This window comes from Colius striatus, chromosome 7, assembly GCF_028858725.1.
Source record: "Colius striatus isolate bColStr4 chromosome 7, bColStr4.1.hap1, whole genome shotgun sequence".
NCBI classification, from domain to species: domain Eukaryota; kingdom Metazoa; phylum Chordata; class Aves; order Coliiformes; family Coliidae; genus Colius; species Colius striatus.
The window spans coordinates 728,789-745,394 of record NC_084765.1 but is presented as its reverse complement, the minus strand read 5'-3'; the positions used below and the strand labels follow the sequence as shown (position 1 = coordinate 745,394).

Below are 16,606 nucleotides of genomic sequence, written 5' to 3'. Positions count from 1 at the left end.
TATCACCAAAACTATGGATTCGACGACTCCACCTGGCCTCAATCTGTTTTTAAGGAGCCATGAGTTTTAGCCAAACATAAAGATGTCAGTCTGCTCTCCTGGGCAACTTAGGAGAAGGTTTTTGATGCTTCCAGCTTTGAGAAAGATGAAATGGGCTGTGCTTCTGCTTCCTCTTCCTACTGAGCCAGGGCTTATGGATAAGCCCTGTTGTCGCAAACGGTCCTGCAGCGGGATGCAGATGGATCTGGGAGCCAAAGGGTAGCACAGCAGCATTCTCAGGAGGCTGCCAATGCATTCAGGCAGGTGCTGTTCTCCTCTTGGGCTCACACTTCGAGCCCTGGACAGTCACTGGCCATGAAGCGCTTCTCGGTTCCCGTAGGGTGGGTGAGAAATGACAAATGGGGTTATGTGTCTGCTGAATGAAGGCTGAGGGGATGATACGCAGGCTACCGAAGCCAAGGGGGTGTTTCCCCATGGAGATCTTGCCTTTCAGATCTTAATGGCACCAGGGATATGATTGCAGGTCATTGCAAAATGGAACATCATCTCAATGGCATGGTTGTTTATAAAGAAACCTGACCAAACCCATTCTTTGGTCCTTCTGCTGAGTGTCAGCAAAGTCTTCTGTGATATGAACTGAGGCAGCTGTGCTCACAGCCCTGCTTAAATCAGCATTAGTGCTTGTGTACAGGCAACGGCAGTGCAGCTGAAAGAGATCCCTAGAGCTGGTGAGAGATGATTTCTGCCTTAAAAATCTCCCTTTTCTGGAAGTGTCACTGGGGGCGAGAAATCAACATCCTTGTGACTGTGGTTAGAGTTGGTTGAAAAGAACAGTCCCTGAAGATTTAAGAGAAAAAATATTCTTCAAGGAACCAACAAAAAAAAAATAGAAGGCAGGGAATGAAAAAAAAAAAGTATTTGTGAGGTGAAATTCTTGGAGTTTCAATCAGCTCTACAGAAGGCTTCAGGTCAGTGCTGCTGGGAGGGCCCAACAGTGCACCTCATTGCGTTACCTGGGCAGTTTTGGTGAGGACACGTTGGCTTTTATTCCCCAGCCACTCTTTTTCTTGGGCACAAGCAAAAACGATGAACTGTGCTGCCACTCAAATTAACCTTTGCCCGAGTGACTTCTCCAAAGGAATTTTTTGCTGCCTCTGTTTGACTTGAACAGGTTGATGAAGCCAGAGAAAGACCTGAAGTTCTCTATGCTCTGCTGTGTCAGTAAGCCACTGCATGGCCACAAGCCCTGCTCAGGACTGAAGCCTGCCTGCCAGGCAGCTCTGAGGTATCCTGCCTGCTTGAGACAGCACACACTACACTTGTCTAAAACTGGAGCACCAAGAATACAGGCAGAGAAGGGGGATTCCCAAGCACCCAGGATGGCTCTCAGCTGAAGGCAACGACCTGCATTTCTGCTGGCCCTGAAGAACCAGTTCATGGGTAGGGGCACGCTGCAGTGCCCTCACCCTCCCTTAGCTGCAGGATTGAGGATGCAGAAGGCTGCAGGACTTTTTCCTTTTGATAGAGTAATGCAAAGCTGCTGGGCCTTGAAAAATCCCCAACTCATCCCACGAAGCAGGTGGATAAGCTGGTACCCAGCGCCTGCAAGTCGTTGGCTTTGCCCTGCCGTGGGTTTGGCTCTGCCCGTTGCTTTGGACAGTGTGTGCTCTGACACACGGTACCTGGGGGCCCCAGTCCTCTGCTCTTTGCTGCTGTGCTCTTCAGATTACATTTATTTTCTTCTGAAGTACATAACTCACGTGAAATAGGGTTTGGGCCAACGTGTGACTCTCGCTCCTCTTTCGGTTGCTCTCGGCTTGAAATTGATGTTATTTTTTCCTCATAATGCAAAGCCCCAGTGTCAAGAGTAAAGTTACAGGTTCTCTCTGTCTCTGCACCAAAACTCCCAGCAGGAAGTGAGGAATCTTTAACCACCTTTGCATCAGTAAAGACCTGCATTGTATCCCTGGGTTTGCCCCAGCAGCTTCAAGCAGTCGAGTTCCTGGGGCAACTGGATAAGAACAAGGGTGCCATACAATCTTGTCATGTTAAGAAAAAACAAAACAACAAACCCAGAACCAGCAAGTGAATAATTTGGCTTCATTAAGTTTTGAGCAGCCCTTCTTCAGCCTGGTGCCTTTTCCCCGAGTCACTGCTTGGGACCGTTTCAACTAAAATCTTCCGCAGGTGCCATCTCAACTCCCCAGTGAAAAGCCAACTCTCTTCTAGTGGTAGGTGCAGGTTAACACGTTTGTGGAGGAAGGAGAATTGTAGGAAGGGAACTCAAAGGTCAGATGACAGGGGATTGTTCTGTTTTCCCCTTTTGGTTTGCTTGGATTGTGTTACTTTTGCAGGGACTGATCCAAAGCCCTCAGAAGCCAGAGGGGAAGCTCCAGGGCTGGCGGCAGGGAAATGCCTGCTGCTCCCTGGGAAGGAGGGGTTTTTTGAGTCAGTCCTTGACTGTGTTTTCCAAATGACAGTAATTTTCAGGGTGACACCTTGATTTCTTGACCTGCTTGTCACTTACACGTATTTACCTGCGTTCAACAGACAGGTTTGGGGTTGTTTTGGGGTGTTTTTCTTTTGCTTTCAGAAACAATGTGCTGCTAGACACATTTCCTGGAGGGAAACGGACACCTACCTACACACAAAGCTACACAGCTGGTTTATACCTTGTTGAATTTATAACCTTGTCTATGCTTCTATGGACACTTTGTATGGGCTGCAGCTCAAATCCTAAAATAGTCAAGAATTTTTCCTTTCCCATATAGTATTCTATTTACTTTGACTTAAAACAAAAACAAAGCGTATAAATGCAATAATGCAGGTAGACTAGAAATACTAGATTGAAAATTAAAGTAGTTTAGCTTGTCCCATTGTGACTGACAGTGTTGTACGACACCCAACGCTGTACCCTAACATTTTTTCCAGGCTTTCTACGTAGCTGAATCTAGTATTAGCTTTGAAAAACCCATTGTATGAGTGGTTGGGTGGATGGGTTGGAAACGTGTGCTCTCTACACACTGTATGTTACTCACATCAGAAGCTGTATGGCCACTCCATATGCTGTGATACTGTAAATGATTCCCAATACACCTGTAACTCTTACCAGGATTGTGAGAAATAAACTATATATAGAGATATATACACACACACATAGACATATTGTATAATTCCTCACGTGAGCATCTTTGTGCGTGTGGGGGTGCGAGTGGAAAAGTAGCTGCTCGCCCTCCTCGCTCCTGCCCGTGTTTCCTGCAGCCTCAGCAGTGGCTAAGCTTCATGATCCCAGGGAGAAGTGTAAGAAAAGGCAGTCCCTGCCACAAATAAACTTCAGCTGACCCGAGGAAAGACAAAAAGGGAAGATCAGTGTTACTTCCACGTAGGAACTGAGGTGTAGAGCGATTAAAGGAGTTATGCAGAGCCGCAGAGGAAGCCCTTTCTGGTCCCACTGAGCCCCTGTCCTGCAGGCTGGTGGCTGGGCTTTGCTGCACACTTGTTTGCTGCCACCTTTCCCCTGCCAAGTGAGGGCACACTCCGATTTGCCTGGTTTTTGTCCAAAGTTGACCCAGGAGCATCCTTTCTCCTAAGGAAACCGTCCCCTGAGCTGATGTCTGTGGGGGACCCTGTATGCCAGCGCCAGCCAAGGATTCACTCTGACCTCACTGCAAGTAGCTGCTGTCACGTTACACCAGCCTCAAAGAGGAGGCTGCAGGCTTCTGGAGATGAATCTCTTAAGAACTGTGAATAAAAATACTCTAAACTCCTTGGGGTCAGGCACAAAAGGGGCAGCTTTTTGGTGAGAAAGCATTAATTAGCTGAGATTTTTGCTGCAGAACCACAGCTGAAGACTCCCCATTTTAGCTTGTCTTAAATAGTCATAAGAGAGCAAATAAGTTCTTCCTTTCTGTGTCTGAATCCTCAATCTGAGAAGCTGGGGTGGGTGGGTGCATCACCTTCCTCACTGCCCCCAGCGTGAAACAGCCCACACATCGGGCTGGGGAGGTGTGGATGAGCTGTTTGGGCAGAGGCTGCCATCTCCCCTGCCCAACCTGGGCTGTGGGAGAGCACTGCTTCAGAGGAGCCCAGGCTCTTGGTTGGTTCCTAGGCTGGGGAAACACACCTTCCAGCAAGAGCCTGGCCCGTCTCTTCTTGTCAGTCACGACTGGGAAGGCAGAAGGGCTGGGATGGCAGCAGGCCATGCAGCAAGGTGGAAGGTTTCCCCCTGGTTTGGGATCAGTGGAGGCACCAGCACAAACTGTCCTCTTCAGCCTGAAACGCTGCTGCTGGCTCAATAGAGAGGGAAAGGAACAGGCTGAGGAACCTTCCTCTTCTGTCTCCTTCAGACAAAAATCACCTCTCTTTTCTTGCTGCCAAGGCAGGCAACAGCACAGACAGGGTGGTGCAGCTGTGCCAGCTGAGAGAGCCAAGTGCTTACAGACACTGGTCTGGATATCTGCCACCCAACGCTTCTGTCTTTTGTCTACTTATTTTCCTCCCTATATTCACAGAAATTGTAACAGGGTGAAAATCAGGGGCTATGTTTATGATTATCCTAAACTGTGCATTGCTTTCTCCTGCACCCTTCTCTGCCAGCTGTCATTTAACCACAGAAAACGACATGGTGCCAAATCTCTGTGCTTTAAACGACAAATGCAGCAGTTATGTTCTCCCAGGCCAGATTTGCAGAGGAAGCATTCAGCTGACTTAACACAACCATAACAGCCAGGCTCTGTTAAAAGAGCATAGTCTGGGTGAAGCAGCAAAAGACTGACAACATCCTCGTGATCCTGCCAGTGCCAGTTACTACTCCTGTTTGTTACCTCCCAAATTAATCAGAGAGAGGCTCCAAAATGTTATCCAGTACTCGCTGGAATAGAACTCAACAGAAGAGCATTTGCAAGATGTTGCTCTGGCAATACTGGCACCTACTGAGCTGCAGAAGATCAAGTATTGAGACATCACACTATACTTTAATCTCCCAGTAACTGGAGCACTCTCACACGCACTTTTTTCCCACCCCTATGTCTCCACTTTAAATCATTGTCAAGTCCTCTGGTGCTTTGTGATTTGGGGGGGTCTAGGGAGGATGGGAAGAGCTGATGGAACAGGATTTCAGCCAGCAGTTTTCTTTCTGCTCTTGGATTTAGCAAAAAAGCAGCACTGGATCCACAGGCAAGGAATAAGGAGCATAAACGTGATGCTCGTGCTATAATGGCTTAGGATGATGGAGTGGCACTAAGTCCCCACATAGCAGCTAAACTCAACAGGGAAATATATGCTTTGGGCTTGTTTTTCTTTAAAAAAACACCAATATTCTGCTAGCTAAGATGGAGCAAAGAGAGAGGGCCACGAAGATATCTCCACGGTTAACCAGCCTACGGTTTCAGGACTCACTTCGGAGAGAGAAGGAGATTGATGGACAGATGACTGAAGACAGAGACAAGACAGCCTGATGGTGTTTGAGCTGCATTTCCTTTAGGAAAGCAGGCTAGAAATTAGGTCCTTTTAAATAAACAAACACAAACAATGGCAGAACTGTACTGTCTTCATTTTATATCGACCATTTGGTAACGGTGTTGTCTCTTTGTAATACGCAGCAACCACCAAGAGGTAACCCTTTAAATTATCAGAGATGAAACGTGCAAATCTGTAAACTGACAAGACTTCCAAGCATTGCTGAGTTTTCTTGAAGAATAATGACTCATTAAGAGGGTACACAAAGGAGGCAGCCTGGACCAGCGATGAAGGATAGGAAAGACAGCTTTATTTCATTTGTAATTCTGATGCTCATTCCAGTGACTCTAGGAAATAACAGAATCATAAAATGACTGTATGGCCGTAGAAATGACCCAGCTCTTCATGTTTTTCACCCACTGTTGGTGAAAAACAGACCTGTGTGCATCTCATACCATCCCATATAACGTGATTAGTCACGGCTTCCACAAGGATTGGAAAGAGCAGAACACATCTGTCTCTCCACAACGCTCCTGAGCTTATTCATGCCACGGGTGAAGAGGGTTTGGACTTAGCAAATGAGGTTTTTTCCCCTCCTTACACGTCACAAACACACCACTCGCACAAAACCCCCCCATGATCCGTGGTGGATTGTGAGGATTCTGGCATCCTCAGCTGAGGACAGACATTGTGTAGCTGGAGCAAGGATGTCTGAAACTCTGCATTGCATCTGCCCTGTCAGCTGGGCAGATGAGCCGACATTTTGGTGTTAATATCTGCTTTTTCATGTGCGGCCCACAACACTGCGTTACCGATTCCCCCTGCTCTGAGGTGGGGTCATTGCTATAATGCATGTTTTAATAACACAAGTCTAATAATAAGTGTTTCAGGCCTAATTAGCAACTGATGGGGGGGGGGGGGGGGGATAAAGAGAAACAATAAATTAAGCCCAAAATAACACATGCCGAGGAAAGCAGTCACACTGCTAGAGCAAAGCTTGAGGAGAACCACCAAAGCCTCCACCACGCTGCCTATGAGGCGGAACGCTAACAAGGGGCAGGCGGGAGCCGTGTGCCATCCTCAGGTGCCCCGCATGACCCGCCATCAAGCCCTGAGGGGTTAAAACGGCCCCGCGGCCGCGAGTCCCCTCACGGCTTTCCCGCCCTTTCCGCCGTCCCCTCAGGCGCCGCCGCGCTCCCGCTCCCGGCGCATGCGCAGCGCGGCCGCATGAGGAGACACCGCCCGCCCCCCCCACGGCCGCCGCCAGGCCCCGCCGCGCCCCGCGCCATGTCCGACCGCCTCGGCAAACCCACCTGCCTCCTCGTCGCCAGCGCCGCCGCCGCGGGTGAGACGCTTTCGGCGGGCGCGGTGGAGTGGAGAGCCCCGCGCCCCGCTGCTCCCATCGTCGTGCCGGGCTCGCCTCAGGGGGCTTGTTGCGCGCTCGTGGGGCCGCGGCCGCGTCTCGCCGTGTCTCCCTCCGCACCCCCCCCGCCGCCAGGCACCGTCCCGTCACGTTTGGGCCCGCCCCGCAGCCCTGGGGCGCGTGTGGAAGCGGCGCCGCAGCCGAGCCGGGCTGTGCCGGCCCAGCCTGTGCTGCTGCCCACTGCAGAGACGTGTTGGCTTCCCCCCCCGGGCTCAGAGCACGCCTGGAAGCCAGGTTCACTTCATCCATCCTTCCCTCTGGCCTCCCCGTAACCCGCGACCCAGGCGAACAGAGCACCTTCAGCCTGTGTTTCTCAGAGCCCACCGTGAGGGCTCTGTATTTCTGTGCCTTCAAGTAACCTTCTGGAATTATTGAGAGCTTATGAGAGGGTTTTTTGTCTTGTTTTTAAAGGCTTTGGGACCTGGGGCTGTTTAGCTTAGACTAGAGAGGACTAAGAGGGGACCACATTAACACTTATAACTACCTAAAAGGTGGGTGTGAGGAGGATGAGGCCAGTGTTTGGTGTGTGGTGGCCAGTGCTAGGACAAGGGGTGATGGGCACAGGCTGGGACACAAACAGCTCCCCTGGCCCAGGAGGAGAAAGTCCTTTGGTGCTGAGGGGAGGGAGCCCTGGCCCAGGCTGCCCAGGGAGGGTGTGGAGGCTCCTCAGGAGGTTCCCAACCCCAGCTGGACACGTTCCTGTGCCCCCTGAGCCAGGGGAGCCTGCTTGAGCAGGGGCTGGGGCTGAGGGAGCCCTTCCCACCCTTACCATTCTATGACATAAGTAGAGAAACCAACCTTATTTACTTTGCTGGGTAAAATGAGCTAGTGTGGCTGAGATTGTAGTGTGGCTGTTGTTTCCTTAAAGTGTTGGACTGTGTTTTTCAGGTGTGTCAGCCCAGTCCTTCCTCCACTGCTTCACCCTGACCAGCTCTGCATTTAACCTACAAGTTGCGACTCCTGGGGTAAGTACCAATGAGCAGCGACTGTGATTTCAGTCTGGAACTGATTGATGTCTCAGTTGACAAGGGAGAATTACACTGAACTTTTTATTGAGAGGTCTTATGGACTTTACAGATTAAGAGACTTTTAGTTTTTAGGTAAGTTGAGTATTGAAGTGGATGCGTGCTTCCTGCACCACAGGTCTGAGCTGCTCTGTCCAGGGTCTGTTACGCACAAAGAGTGGAGGGAGAACTACTGGAAGAGCTACTTTGGTGGGGAAAAATGGAAAGCTTCAGGTTTTTGAGGGCTGAAGTGCCTCAAAATCCCCTGTGCTTATGTTTCAAGAAGTGTACTGGATGTCTGTGTATGTTTCCCCCAGGGGAAGTCGATTGATTTTGTGGATGTGAATGAGAGCAACACACGCTGGATTCAGGACTTCCGCATGAAGTCGTATGCAAACCCGGCCAAGCTGGAGTCAATCGATGGTAAGAGTTGGCCAGGGTGTCCTCCTTGTTTATCAGGGGAACAGATGTGTTGGATCTTCAAGGAAAAACCACACAGAGAAGGTGTAAAGCTTGTGTTTTAAGAGGAAACTGTGACAACTGCTGTTCTTTCTTATTTCTCCCAAACTGGTAATTTTTATATATATAAATGTACACACACAGTGTGTATCTGTCCTCTTTTGGACATGCATTCACTATACATCATTATCTAAAAAACAAGTATATTGCCAAAGTAGAGTCACAGAATCCATCATTGAGGTTGGAAAAGACCCTCAAGGTGGAGTCCAGCCATTAACCCAGCTCTGCCACAGCCACCATTAAACCACATCCCTTAGTGCCACGTCTGCATGTCTTTTGAGTATCTCCAGGGAAGTCTGAAGGCAGAGTGGTTTTAAGTTGTACCTGGATAAGACTATCTCACTAAAAATGTATGTTCTTGGTCCTGAAAAAGGACCTGTTTTTCTCCATTCTGATAGATTTCCAGATCTATTAGTTTAGGTCATCCAGTTTGTACAGTTTTTGTCAGGCTTATGTGATGCTGTCACAGTGTTGTCAGGTCTGAAATGGGTTCAAGACCAGCCTTTCTTGCTCATTACCTGTGTTACAGTTAGTTTATCCTCTCCTCCTTACCAGGTACAAGATACCATGCCTTGCTGATTCCAAACTGCCCTGGGGCTATGACTGACCTTGCAAACAGTGGGTACCTGGCTAAGATACTGCAGCACTTCAGCGCTGAGAACAGTAGGTGGATATCACTAGATATTTTGCTAAACAAACCAGTACTAGCTTACTCTTTGTGTGAGGCTGTTACCTTCCAGCGACTTCAAAACGATGACATAGTTGAAGGGTGTTCAGAACTGGGAAGAGCTGTAACACGAGGAAGCTTGTGAATGCCCATCTGTGTTTTGGCTGCTTGAAGATGCTCACAACTGCTGAGCTGTGTTGTGGTTTTTCTCCAGAGCCTATCTGTGCGGTTGGACATGGAGTTGCAGCTTTGTGTTGTGCCACCAATGAGGATAAAACCTGGGTATTTCAGGGATACAGCCTGACAGGGGTAAGTTGAACTTCTGCCTGACTTTTTTTTTGCTGTTGTTTGTGGTCTTATCCTGGATCTTCCTACAAACACAAGTTGTTGTTTTGGTACCCTTGGTTTATGTGCAAGATGTGGGGAGTTGTCATTACAAAGGGGCCCAACACTTGAGTACAAGAAGGGATTGTCTCCCTTCAGCTGTCACAGGGAGAGTGTTTTCCTTCCTGTTCAGTAAGCTTTAAAGTGAACCAGTCAATGGTGGAAATGACTGCTGCAGCTCTTCGGATTCATAGCTGAGGGCTTTTAAGGAATGCTGGAGGGTAAGTTCTATTTTTCAAGCAGCTTTTTCATCTGAAAAGTAGGAGAAGCTTTAGGGGAAAAAAAAGCTGTTTGTACAAACTGGCTTCTAATAAAAAAAAGTAGCCAGAGACTGTTGTTTTATTTACTGTCCAGTCATATCTCTCACTTCACAGACCATTTCTATGGCAGTTGTACCTGTGTGCCAAGATGATGTAGTACACCTCATGCAGAGTTAAGAGTTTCCAGGACTCACAGCAGCTGTCAGTATCCTGATGAGCTTGTGTTTGGCATTAAAATCCCTGATAAAATATCTCAGATGAGGCATAATGATGTGGCCTAGAAACCATAAAACTCAATTTCCTCCTGTGCATATGAAGAACTGAACTAAGTATTCTTAATGTTCTGGTATAAGCTGTTTCCCATATTCATTCCAAAGCAGAGTCCTGTTATTTGGACCTTGCAAGTGGCACAGTGTTTGTGCCCAACAGCCAAAGAGGTCTACTTGTTTGTGACACTGATTACATGCACACAGCTCAGGGCCCAGCTGATGTGCAGAATTCTGGCATTCTTTCTCTTTGTCTTCTGTTAGAGTTTTCAGTTTGCTCACTACAGAAAGTCTGTAGAAGCTGCTTGTGGCCACTTGGTTTGATGCTTTATGCTTCCTGTGTATAGCTGGGAGAACTGTAGGAAGGACAGGAAAATAAATTGCAAGGGGAGGGGGAAGTATGTATTGGTTTTGCTTGGCTGATTTTGTAAAGAGCAAAACATTTACTTCCTTTTCCTCTTTCTCAGCCCTCTGTGTATGAACTGGTAAGGCAGCCGAATTTTGCCAGTTTGGCCATTATTGTGGAAGATTTTGTGAAGGATTCTGGAGCTACATTTAGTGGTATGTCTCATGTTGTGCAGAGCTTCACATTTCACGGCTGCACTTTGGAAATGAATGCTTGTGTGAGGTTTTCCATGGCTGAACAGAACTGACAGGATGTCTCGTCTTGCATTCCCATGTTGTGGATATAAACCAACACCCTCGTGGATTAGAAACTGAGTGTTTTTAACAATGAATGCCACAAAATACTGCATGTGGAGGAACAGGACAGAACAGCACAGCACTCTGACCTCCCTGTCTGTCCTTAACCCCATGGTAAACATGAGGTTACCTGGATCTGCAGATGCACAGCTCATACCTGCAGGGAAATGGCTGTAGGTAGGCAGCGTGCTGCAGCTGCTTCCCCCTGCCTGGCAGGGAGCATGTGCTCTGATGGGAGAGGTTAACGTCTGGATTTCTGGGGTTATCTCTTATTGAAGCAAATGTTGCATTATTTAAAGCTGGAGGCACTGTGCTGGGTGGTTCTGGCTGATTTGATTAGTTGTCTTTACCAGACAGACCTGACTTTGTAGTATTTTATTGGTAATGTCAGTAACTGCTATTACTCAAACTGCACAAGTTTGAACTGCAATATCTGAAGTTATCTCTTGTGAGAAACTAAATCCATTAAAGCACAGAAATGTCCCTTTTTTTTCCCCCAGATGATTTCTGGGTGTGTAGGGAAATGTGTTGTTTAAGGGAGAATTCAATAGTGGGCTGTAAGTGGCCCTGTTTTTCAGTTACAGCTGTTTTTCAGCCTTCTGTCTTGTTAGGTAATTCTAAAGAATCTGTCCCTAAAGAAAAGAATGAGATGGCTGTGGTAATTAAGTCATTATTTAAGAGTAGTGCCACCCATTGAATTGATGCAATTTGAAGTGGTTAGCCAGTAGATGTATGGCATGGATGGGAAACACAACTAGGCTCCTAATGCCCCCCATCTGTTCTTCACTAGGAAGAAATGCAGCTTTCTTACCAAATTGCTCTGTATTCTTTGCTTAATCCTCTTCCATCCCTGCTGCCATCAGCCTGTTTGTGTGTTTGAATGGCATCTTTCTGCTTTGTGATAAACTGCTGCTGCCACCTTCTGCCTAACGGGTTCAGTGCGGACAGTTAACTGTCAGCTGGTGAAGTTAACTGTCAGTGCTGGTGCCTCCATGGTACCTGTTATGTCACATCCACTTGGTTGCAGCGGCCCTGACAGATTCAGGGAGAGGAAGGAAAGGGGATGTGTGCTTTGAAGGGAGAGTCAGTGGCTGGGAGAGGGAGAGGAAAATACGCAGCAGTGTCCACTAACACAATGCTTGTTGCCTTTCCCCCTGTGTTTAGCCAGCAGCCCGGATGCTGTGCACGTTGTGCTGGACAGGCACCTGGTGACAGGCCAGAATGAGAATTCCACTCTTCCTGCGGTCCAGAATCTGCTGATGCTTTGCAACGTCAGGTGAGGCGACTCGAGAAAGAAGAATGAGGAACACAGTGGGGAGCAGCAGGTAGTTGGAGGAATACTGTCCCCCCAGATCACTTGTTTCCTTTGGTTAACTGTTGAAGGATGTGTCATCTTTGAGCTGTTTGGTCAGTTATGTCTTTTACCAGAAAGCACTTGTGGTTTTGTGAAATGAGCAGCAGTTTCAGGAGTGGGACAGCGAAATGCAGAGTGCACTCCTGTCTCATTCTTTGTGCTTTGGCAGGTTAGCATTTAGCTAGGCTTTAGGAGTCTGGGAATGAAAGGATCTAATTCCTTTGGTAATGGCTTGGCTGTTTCATTCTTGTCTTGTCAGTAAGAAGAACACACGTAAATAACCACAAAACATCTCTCCTCGTTCAGGTGAATGTTTGTTAGAAGCTCTTTCCTGGCTGTGGACTAACAGGTCGTGTCATGTTTGGGTGTGTTTCCTCCAGCAGGAAGTGAAGGAGCAGGTCTCTTTGCAAATAGGACTGATGAAGAGCCAGCAGGCTAAGGATTTTCTTGGCTGTTAACTGGATAAAATGTCTCTAAACTTCTTTTCTGGCCTATGAAGTGACTGTGACAGTGAAGTGTCAATGTTGGGTTTTGTGTAAATAGTGGGTGAAGGCTGTGAATAAGGAAGCTTTGAAGTGCATCACACTTCAGAAGCAATTAGGAAGCCACTTTCCATTTTTTGTTGCTATGTCTTCTTTCACTGCTTCTCTCTAGACCCTTAATTTACAGATGTGGGAATTGTATCTTGTTTAAAAAAACCCCAGTTGGTGCTGTGAATACAAATTGCTGAAGCTGAAGAACCTGCTCTAGGCTGATGTTCTACTGATCAGTAGTAGCTGCCCCAAAGATGACTTGGAACTCTGTGAACCACCTGATGTTTGCTTCAGGTACTAAAATCTGCACCTAGAGCTGCACTGAAAATGTGGTTTCTGATGTGTCGCCACCTTCCTTTTGGTAGGTAACAAAGCTATTATCTGAACTCCCAACGTGTCTGGGACACTTGGATGTTCTTGGAATAGGATGGAAAATGCTTGGCTAAAGTCTGAATAAAGCAGAGCTGGTTGGTTGAAGGCAGGTCTCTGGTGATACTGTTACCATAATGTGCCCTTGTTTTCTTCCTTGTGTGATTTCATTATCTGGCTTCTGTTTAAAAAGTTTGCTCAGCTGTTCTGAAACAGTCTTCTGACTGGTCACTTGTTCTCCTTTGTGTGCTTGTGTTACCACTTTTGTTCTCCGACGTGTTTCAAATGTTTCTCTCTGGCAAATACATTGTGGTTGTCTCTCGTTGGAATTTTTATGGACAAAGGAAGGAAAAAGTGTTGGCAGCTAACGTGGGTCATATCTTCTGAGGAACCAACTGTAAGATGAAACCTGGCTTTGCCTTTTGAGCAGCAGATGTGACTTGAAGTTGAGCTTGGAAAGGAATAATCAGACCAAGAGGATTTTCTGCTGTTGTGGGCTCAAACAATGAATGTGAAGATAGGTGCTTAGGATCCATGGAGGGATGTGGGTTGGGAATTGTGTAACTGACTTGAAGTGCTGGGAAAGCAGAAGCAGTGTCAGGAGGCCTCAGAACAGGCCAGCTCTTGGCAGACTCCCTCAGCACTCGTTCTGGAGTGGGATGGTTTCCTCTCTACCTGGCTTGAGCCGTAGCAGTTGGAGCACTGCAGGCAGGCTGAGCTCTTGGCAGTGCTTGCAAGTGCTTGGTGTTTCCCCTCTTTCTGTGATGGGTTGTTCTGGCAGTTAAACCATGTGACAAGTCCTTTTGTCCCCAAGCCAGAAGCTGCTTCTCAAACAAATGGAAGGCTTCAAATTGTGGAGATTTTTCAGCCAGCACAAATCCTGATTGTTTCAGTGTTGTTGTGCTCTGGAGTGTGTGTGTGTAAGGAGTCACACAGTGTGTTACATCTTGCCTGGGCTTCATGCAGGGGAGCGTGTTCTGTATTTACCTGTGTTTTTATGGGCAGACATTGAGGCATCTGCTAGCAGCATCAGGCTGCCTCTGCAATACGTGGAGCAGAAACATTTGTGGGATGAATCCAAAGGGACAAGGGCCTTTCTCAGGGCATTTACCCCTAGGATAATCTTTACAGTTGTAAGCCTTTAAAACAGTTCTTTACAGGCTGACAATTGTAAAGAAGCATTCCTGTTTTCCACCCCAAGAGTTCTTCACCAACAAGACAATGTGTATGACTGCATCCTAGCACCACACCTTCAGATGGACATGCTGGACCCTCCAATTTCTGTATGAACTTACCAGCACTTCTAATAGAGAAGCTTCAAGTAAAGTGGGAGGAAAGAGACTGGATTGTAAAGGAATTTTGGAGCAGGATTAATCCCTAGGTAACTACCATCCATTTAGGCTGTGACCACCAGGTTGTGTTCCTGGGAGCCAGTCTTGGTCCAGATGCCATGAGTTGGTTTTGGCTATGATAGAAGCAGCTTCTCTATGAAGGAACTGCTGTGTAATCCAGCTACTTCTGGATTTGAGCCTTTGTCAGGAGCAGCTAAAGCAGATAAGTGATTGTACATCAGATGCAGGTGCACAACTGAGCTGTTTCAAGAAACTACCACGTATGTCTCCCTGTTCTTTAGAGAACAGGTATTTTGGTGCCCTGGGGCTGACAACACTGCATTGCCTTGGAATTGGGCTTTTCTTCATGTTGAGTAGGTACAGGAGTTGTTGGGAGTGACTCAGCTGAGGGAATCAACAGAAAGATTCCTATTGATACCAGTGAGTTGATAAATACAAAGTTCAGGCAGATGGTTCTTCTGTGTTACAGCAGGAATGAAGCTGGTCTGAAAGCAGCCCAGCTGGCACCAGCTAATGTGGGTTGCTTGGCTTTGTGCAGCTTCTCTGCAGTATAATCATGCCTGTGAGAATACAGTAGTGGCCTAAAATACCTCCTAATCCCTCTGCTGAGAAGTCAGGCATCAGGACATGCTTGCCTTGGTGTAAGACAAGCCATGGCAGGCTGAGAAGCACCCAGCTATCCAGGTGGGGTTACAGCCTGGAGAGAGGCTTATCTCTAGCAGTGAATGTGAGGAAGAAAGACTTGTTTTTCAGAGATCCCAGCAGCAACTGCCCAGGCCTAAATGCACAGTTTAGAAATCAGGCTGAAGTGCTGGCTCCTGAGTTGTGGCACCTTTCATCAGTCAGCTCTGGCTTACCTTACCCTGGGCCTCAGCTTTTAGTTGCACAATGGTGCTGTACAGCTTTAGTAAAGCCAGCCCAGGGAAGGGTAATTGTGGACTGGCTGAAAGCTTCATTCTCTTGCCAGAGAAAGTCATGACTTCATACTACAGGAACTGTTCACAGTTAGAGCCAGACAGGCCTGTTTTGGAAATAGTGCCTGCTGAGAAGCCAGACCTCTCCTCATCTCATCTGCTGGAGCAGAAAGCAGGTGTTGAGATGGGTAGAGCCCAAGCAAGGAGCCTACAGGGAGCTTGCCCTCAGTGCTGCTGCTGTACTTGAAGTTCAGTTTCCTTTTCAGCAGGATACAAATACTCTGTTAGCAGTTTGTAATTATGGGACTGATCCTAAATCACAGCACACACTTGGACTTGTGGTAGGGCAGATGGCTGTGGGGCACACAGGGGAGGGAGGTGGGGGTAGGGTAAAGCTTTTAATGCTAGTTTGACCTTTGAAAGGAAGGGAAAAAGCTCTCTCTGGACAGCTTGCAACATAGCCTGCATCTTGCTGACCTACAGCAGCAGAGCAGGGGGTCTGGATCAGTTCTCTGAGGTGGCTTCACCTCCCTTGGGCATCTGGGCACTACTCCCAAGGCCCAGCTGGAAGGATGCAACCCTCCCAGCCTGTCTGATGTGGTTCTGTTGCCAGGCCTGCCTTGGGTTTGTGAGCATACAGCTGCCTGTCACTGCAGCCAAAACAACAGTTCCAGGGTGTTATGGCAAAGTCCTGGCACTAGTGCTGCTGTGACACACTGCTGCTACTGTGCAATTGTTCCCTTGGCTTGTTTTTCTTGCATTATTCAAGCTGGACATAGCACATGTGTGAGTGTTGTAGCCTTGGTGCTGTCTTGTTTTTTAAGAGGTTACATTCAGGCAAGTCTAGCAGGAAACAGCTAATTGTGTCTGTGTATAAACAGGAACCTCTGGTCTACTTTTAATGGAACTGGACTTGTATAAACTACTGAGAGATTTAATTAGCCTTTATGAAATACAGTGAGGAATGTAATGAGCTGCATCCCAATTTGATAGGAAGCCCTGTAACTGGAAGTGGTGCATCAGGATTAGGTTCTTCTTGTGGAAGGCTGACACACAGCTCTTCCTTCACAAAAACAACAGCTTAAGAAAAATGAGGGTGTGCTAAGCTTTAAAAACCCCTCCAAACACAAACTCCCCTCACGTGGGGGGTAGTGTTGGCACCAATACCATGACTACTGCACAAAGGAAAGCAGTAACTCCTCCAAAGACAATACACAAAGCTCCACCAGATGAGTTGTACCCACATCTTCACTCTGACAGCTCAAATTAACCAGCTGCCAAGTTACTTATTCACTGCTGGAGAGACTTAGTTACTTGATTTTGAAAGTGTAGCCTTCAATTAGCATCAGAGCCTGATGTAGCTTATGCCTGTGTTGTTATCACAGTGGCCTTTTCAGCTTCA

At 47.5% G+C, this 16,606-nt stretch overlaps 2 protein-coding genes across 19 annotated transcripts in view; one reads left to right on the top strand and one right to left on the bottom strand.

Moving 5' to 3' along the window:
- The window catches only part of NLRP3 (NLR family pyrin domain containing 3), a 33,559-nt gene extending 26,622 nt beyond the window's left edge, over positions 1 to 6,937 (bottom strand). For all 8 annotated transcript variants that reach the window (XM_062000593.1, XM_062000594.1, XM_062000590.1 and 5 more), the window contains exon 1: positions 6,771 to 6,937. The gene's annotated coding sequence lies outside the window, so the exon portion shown is untranslated. The remainder of the gene's footprint in view (positions 1 to 6,770) is intronic.
- Positions 6,703 to 16,606, top strand: part of GATD1 (glutamine amidotransferase class 1 domain containing 1) — an 87,293-nt gene continuing 77,389 nt past the window's right edge. For 4 of the 11 annotated variants that reach the window (XR_009819118.1, XR_009819119.1, XM_062000629.1 and 1 more), the window contains exons 1-7: positions 6,703 to 6,802; positions 7,769 to 7,845; positions 8,202 to 8,307; positions 8,959 to 9,066; positions 9,285 to 9,379; positions 10,448 to 10,541; positions 11,847 to 11,958. Coding sequence is in view for 8 of the 11 variants with exons in the window: in XM_062000629.1 (XP_061856613.1) it covers positions 6,745 to 6,802; positions 7,769 to 7,845; positions 8,202 to 8,307; positions 8,959 to 9,066; positions 9,285 to 9,379; positions 10,448 to 10,541; positions 11,847 to 11,958 (650 nt within the window). In the remaining 3 variants the exon portion in view is untranslated. Of the gene's footprint in view, positions 6,803 to 7,768; positions 7,846 to 8,201; positions 8,308 to 8,958; positions 9,067 to 9,284; positions 9,380 to 10,447; positions 10,542 to 11,846; positions 12,008 to 12,342; positions 13,253 to 16,606 lie in introns of those variants that run through there. The other 7 variants (XM_062000630.1, XM_062000634.1, XM_062000633.1 and 4 more) reach the window with 7 other exon arrangements.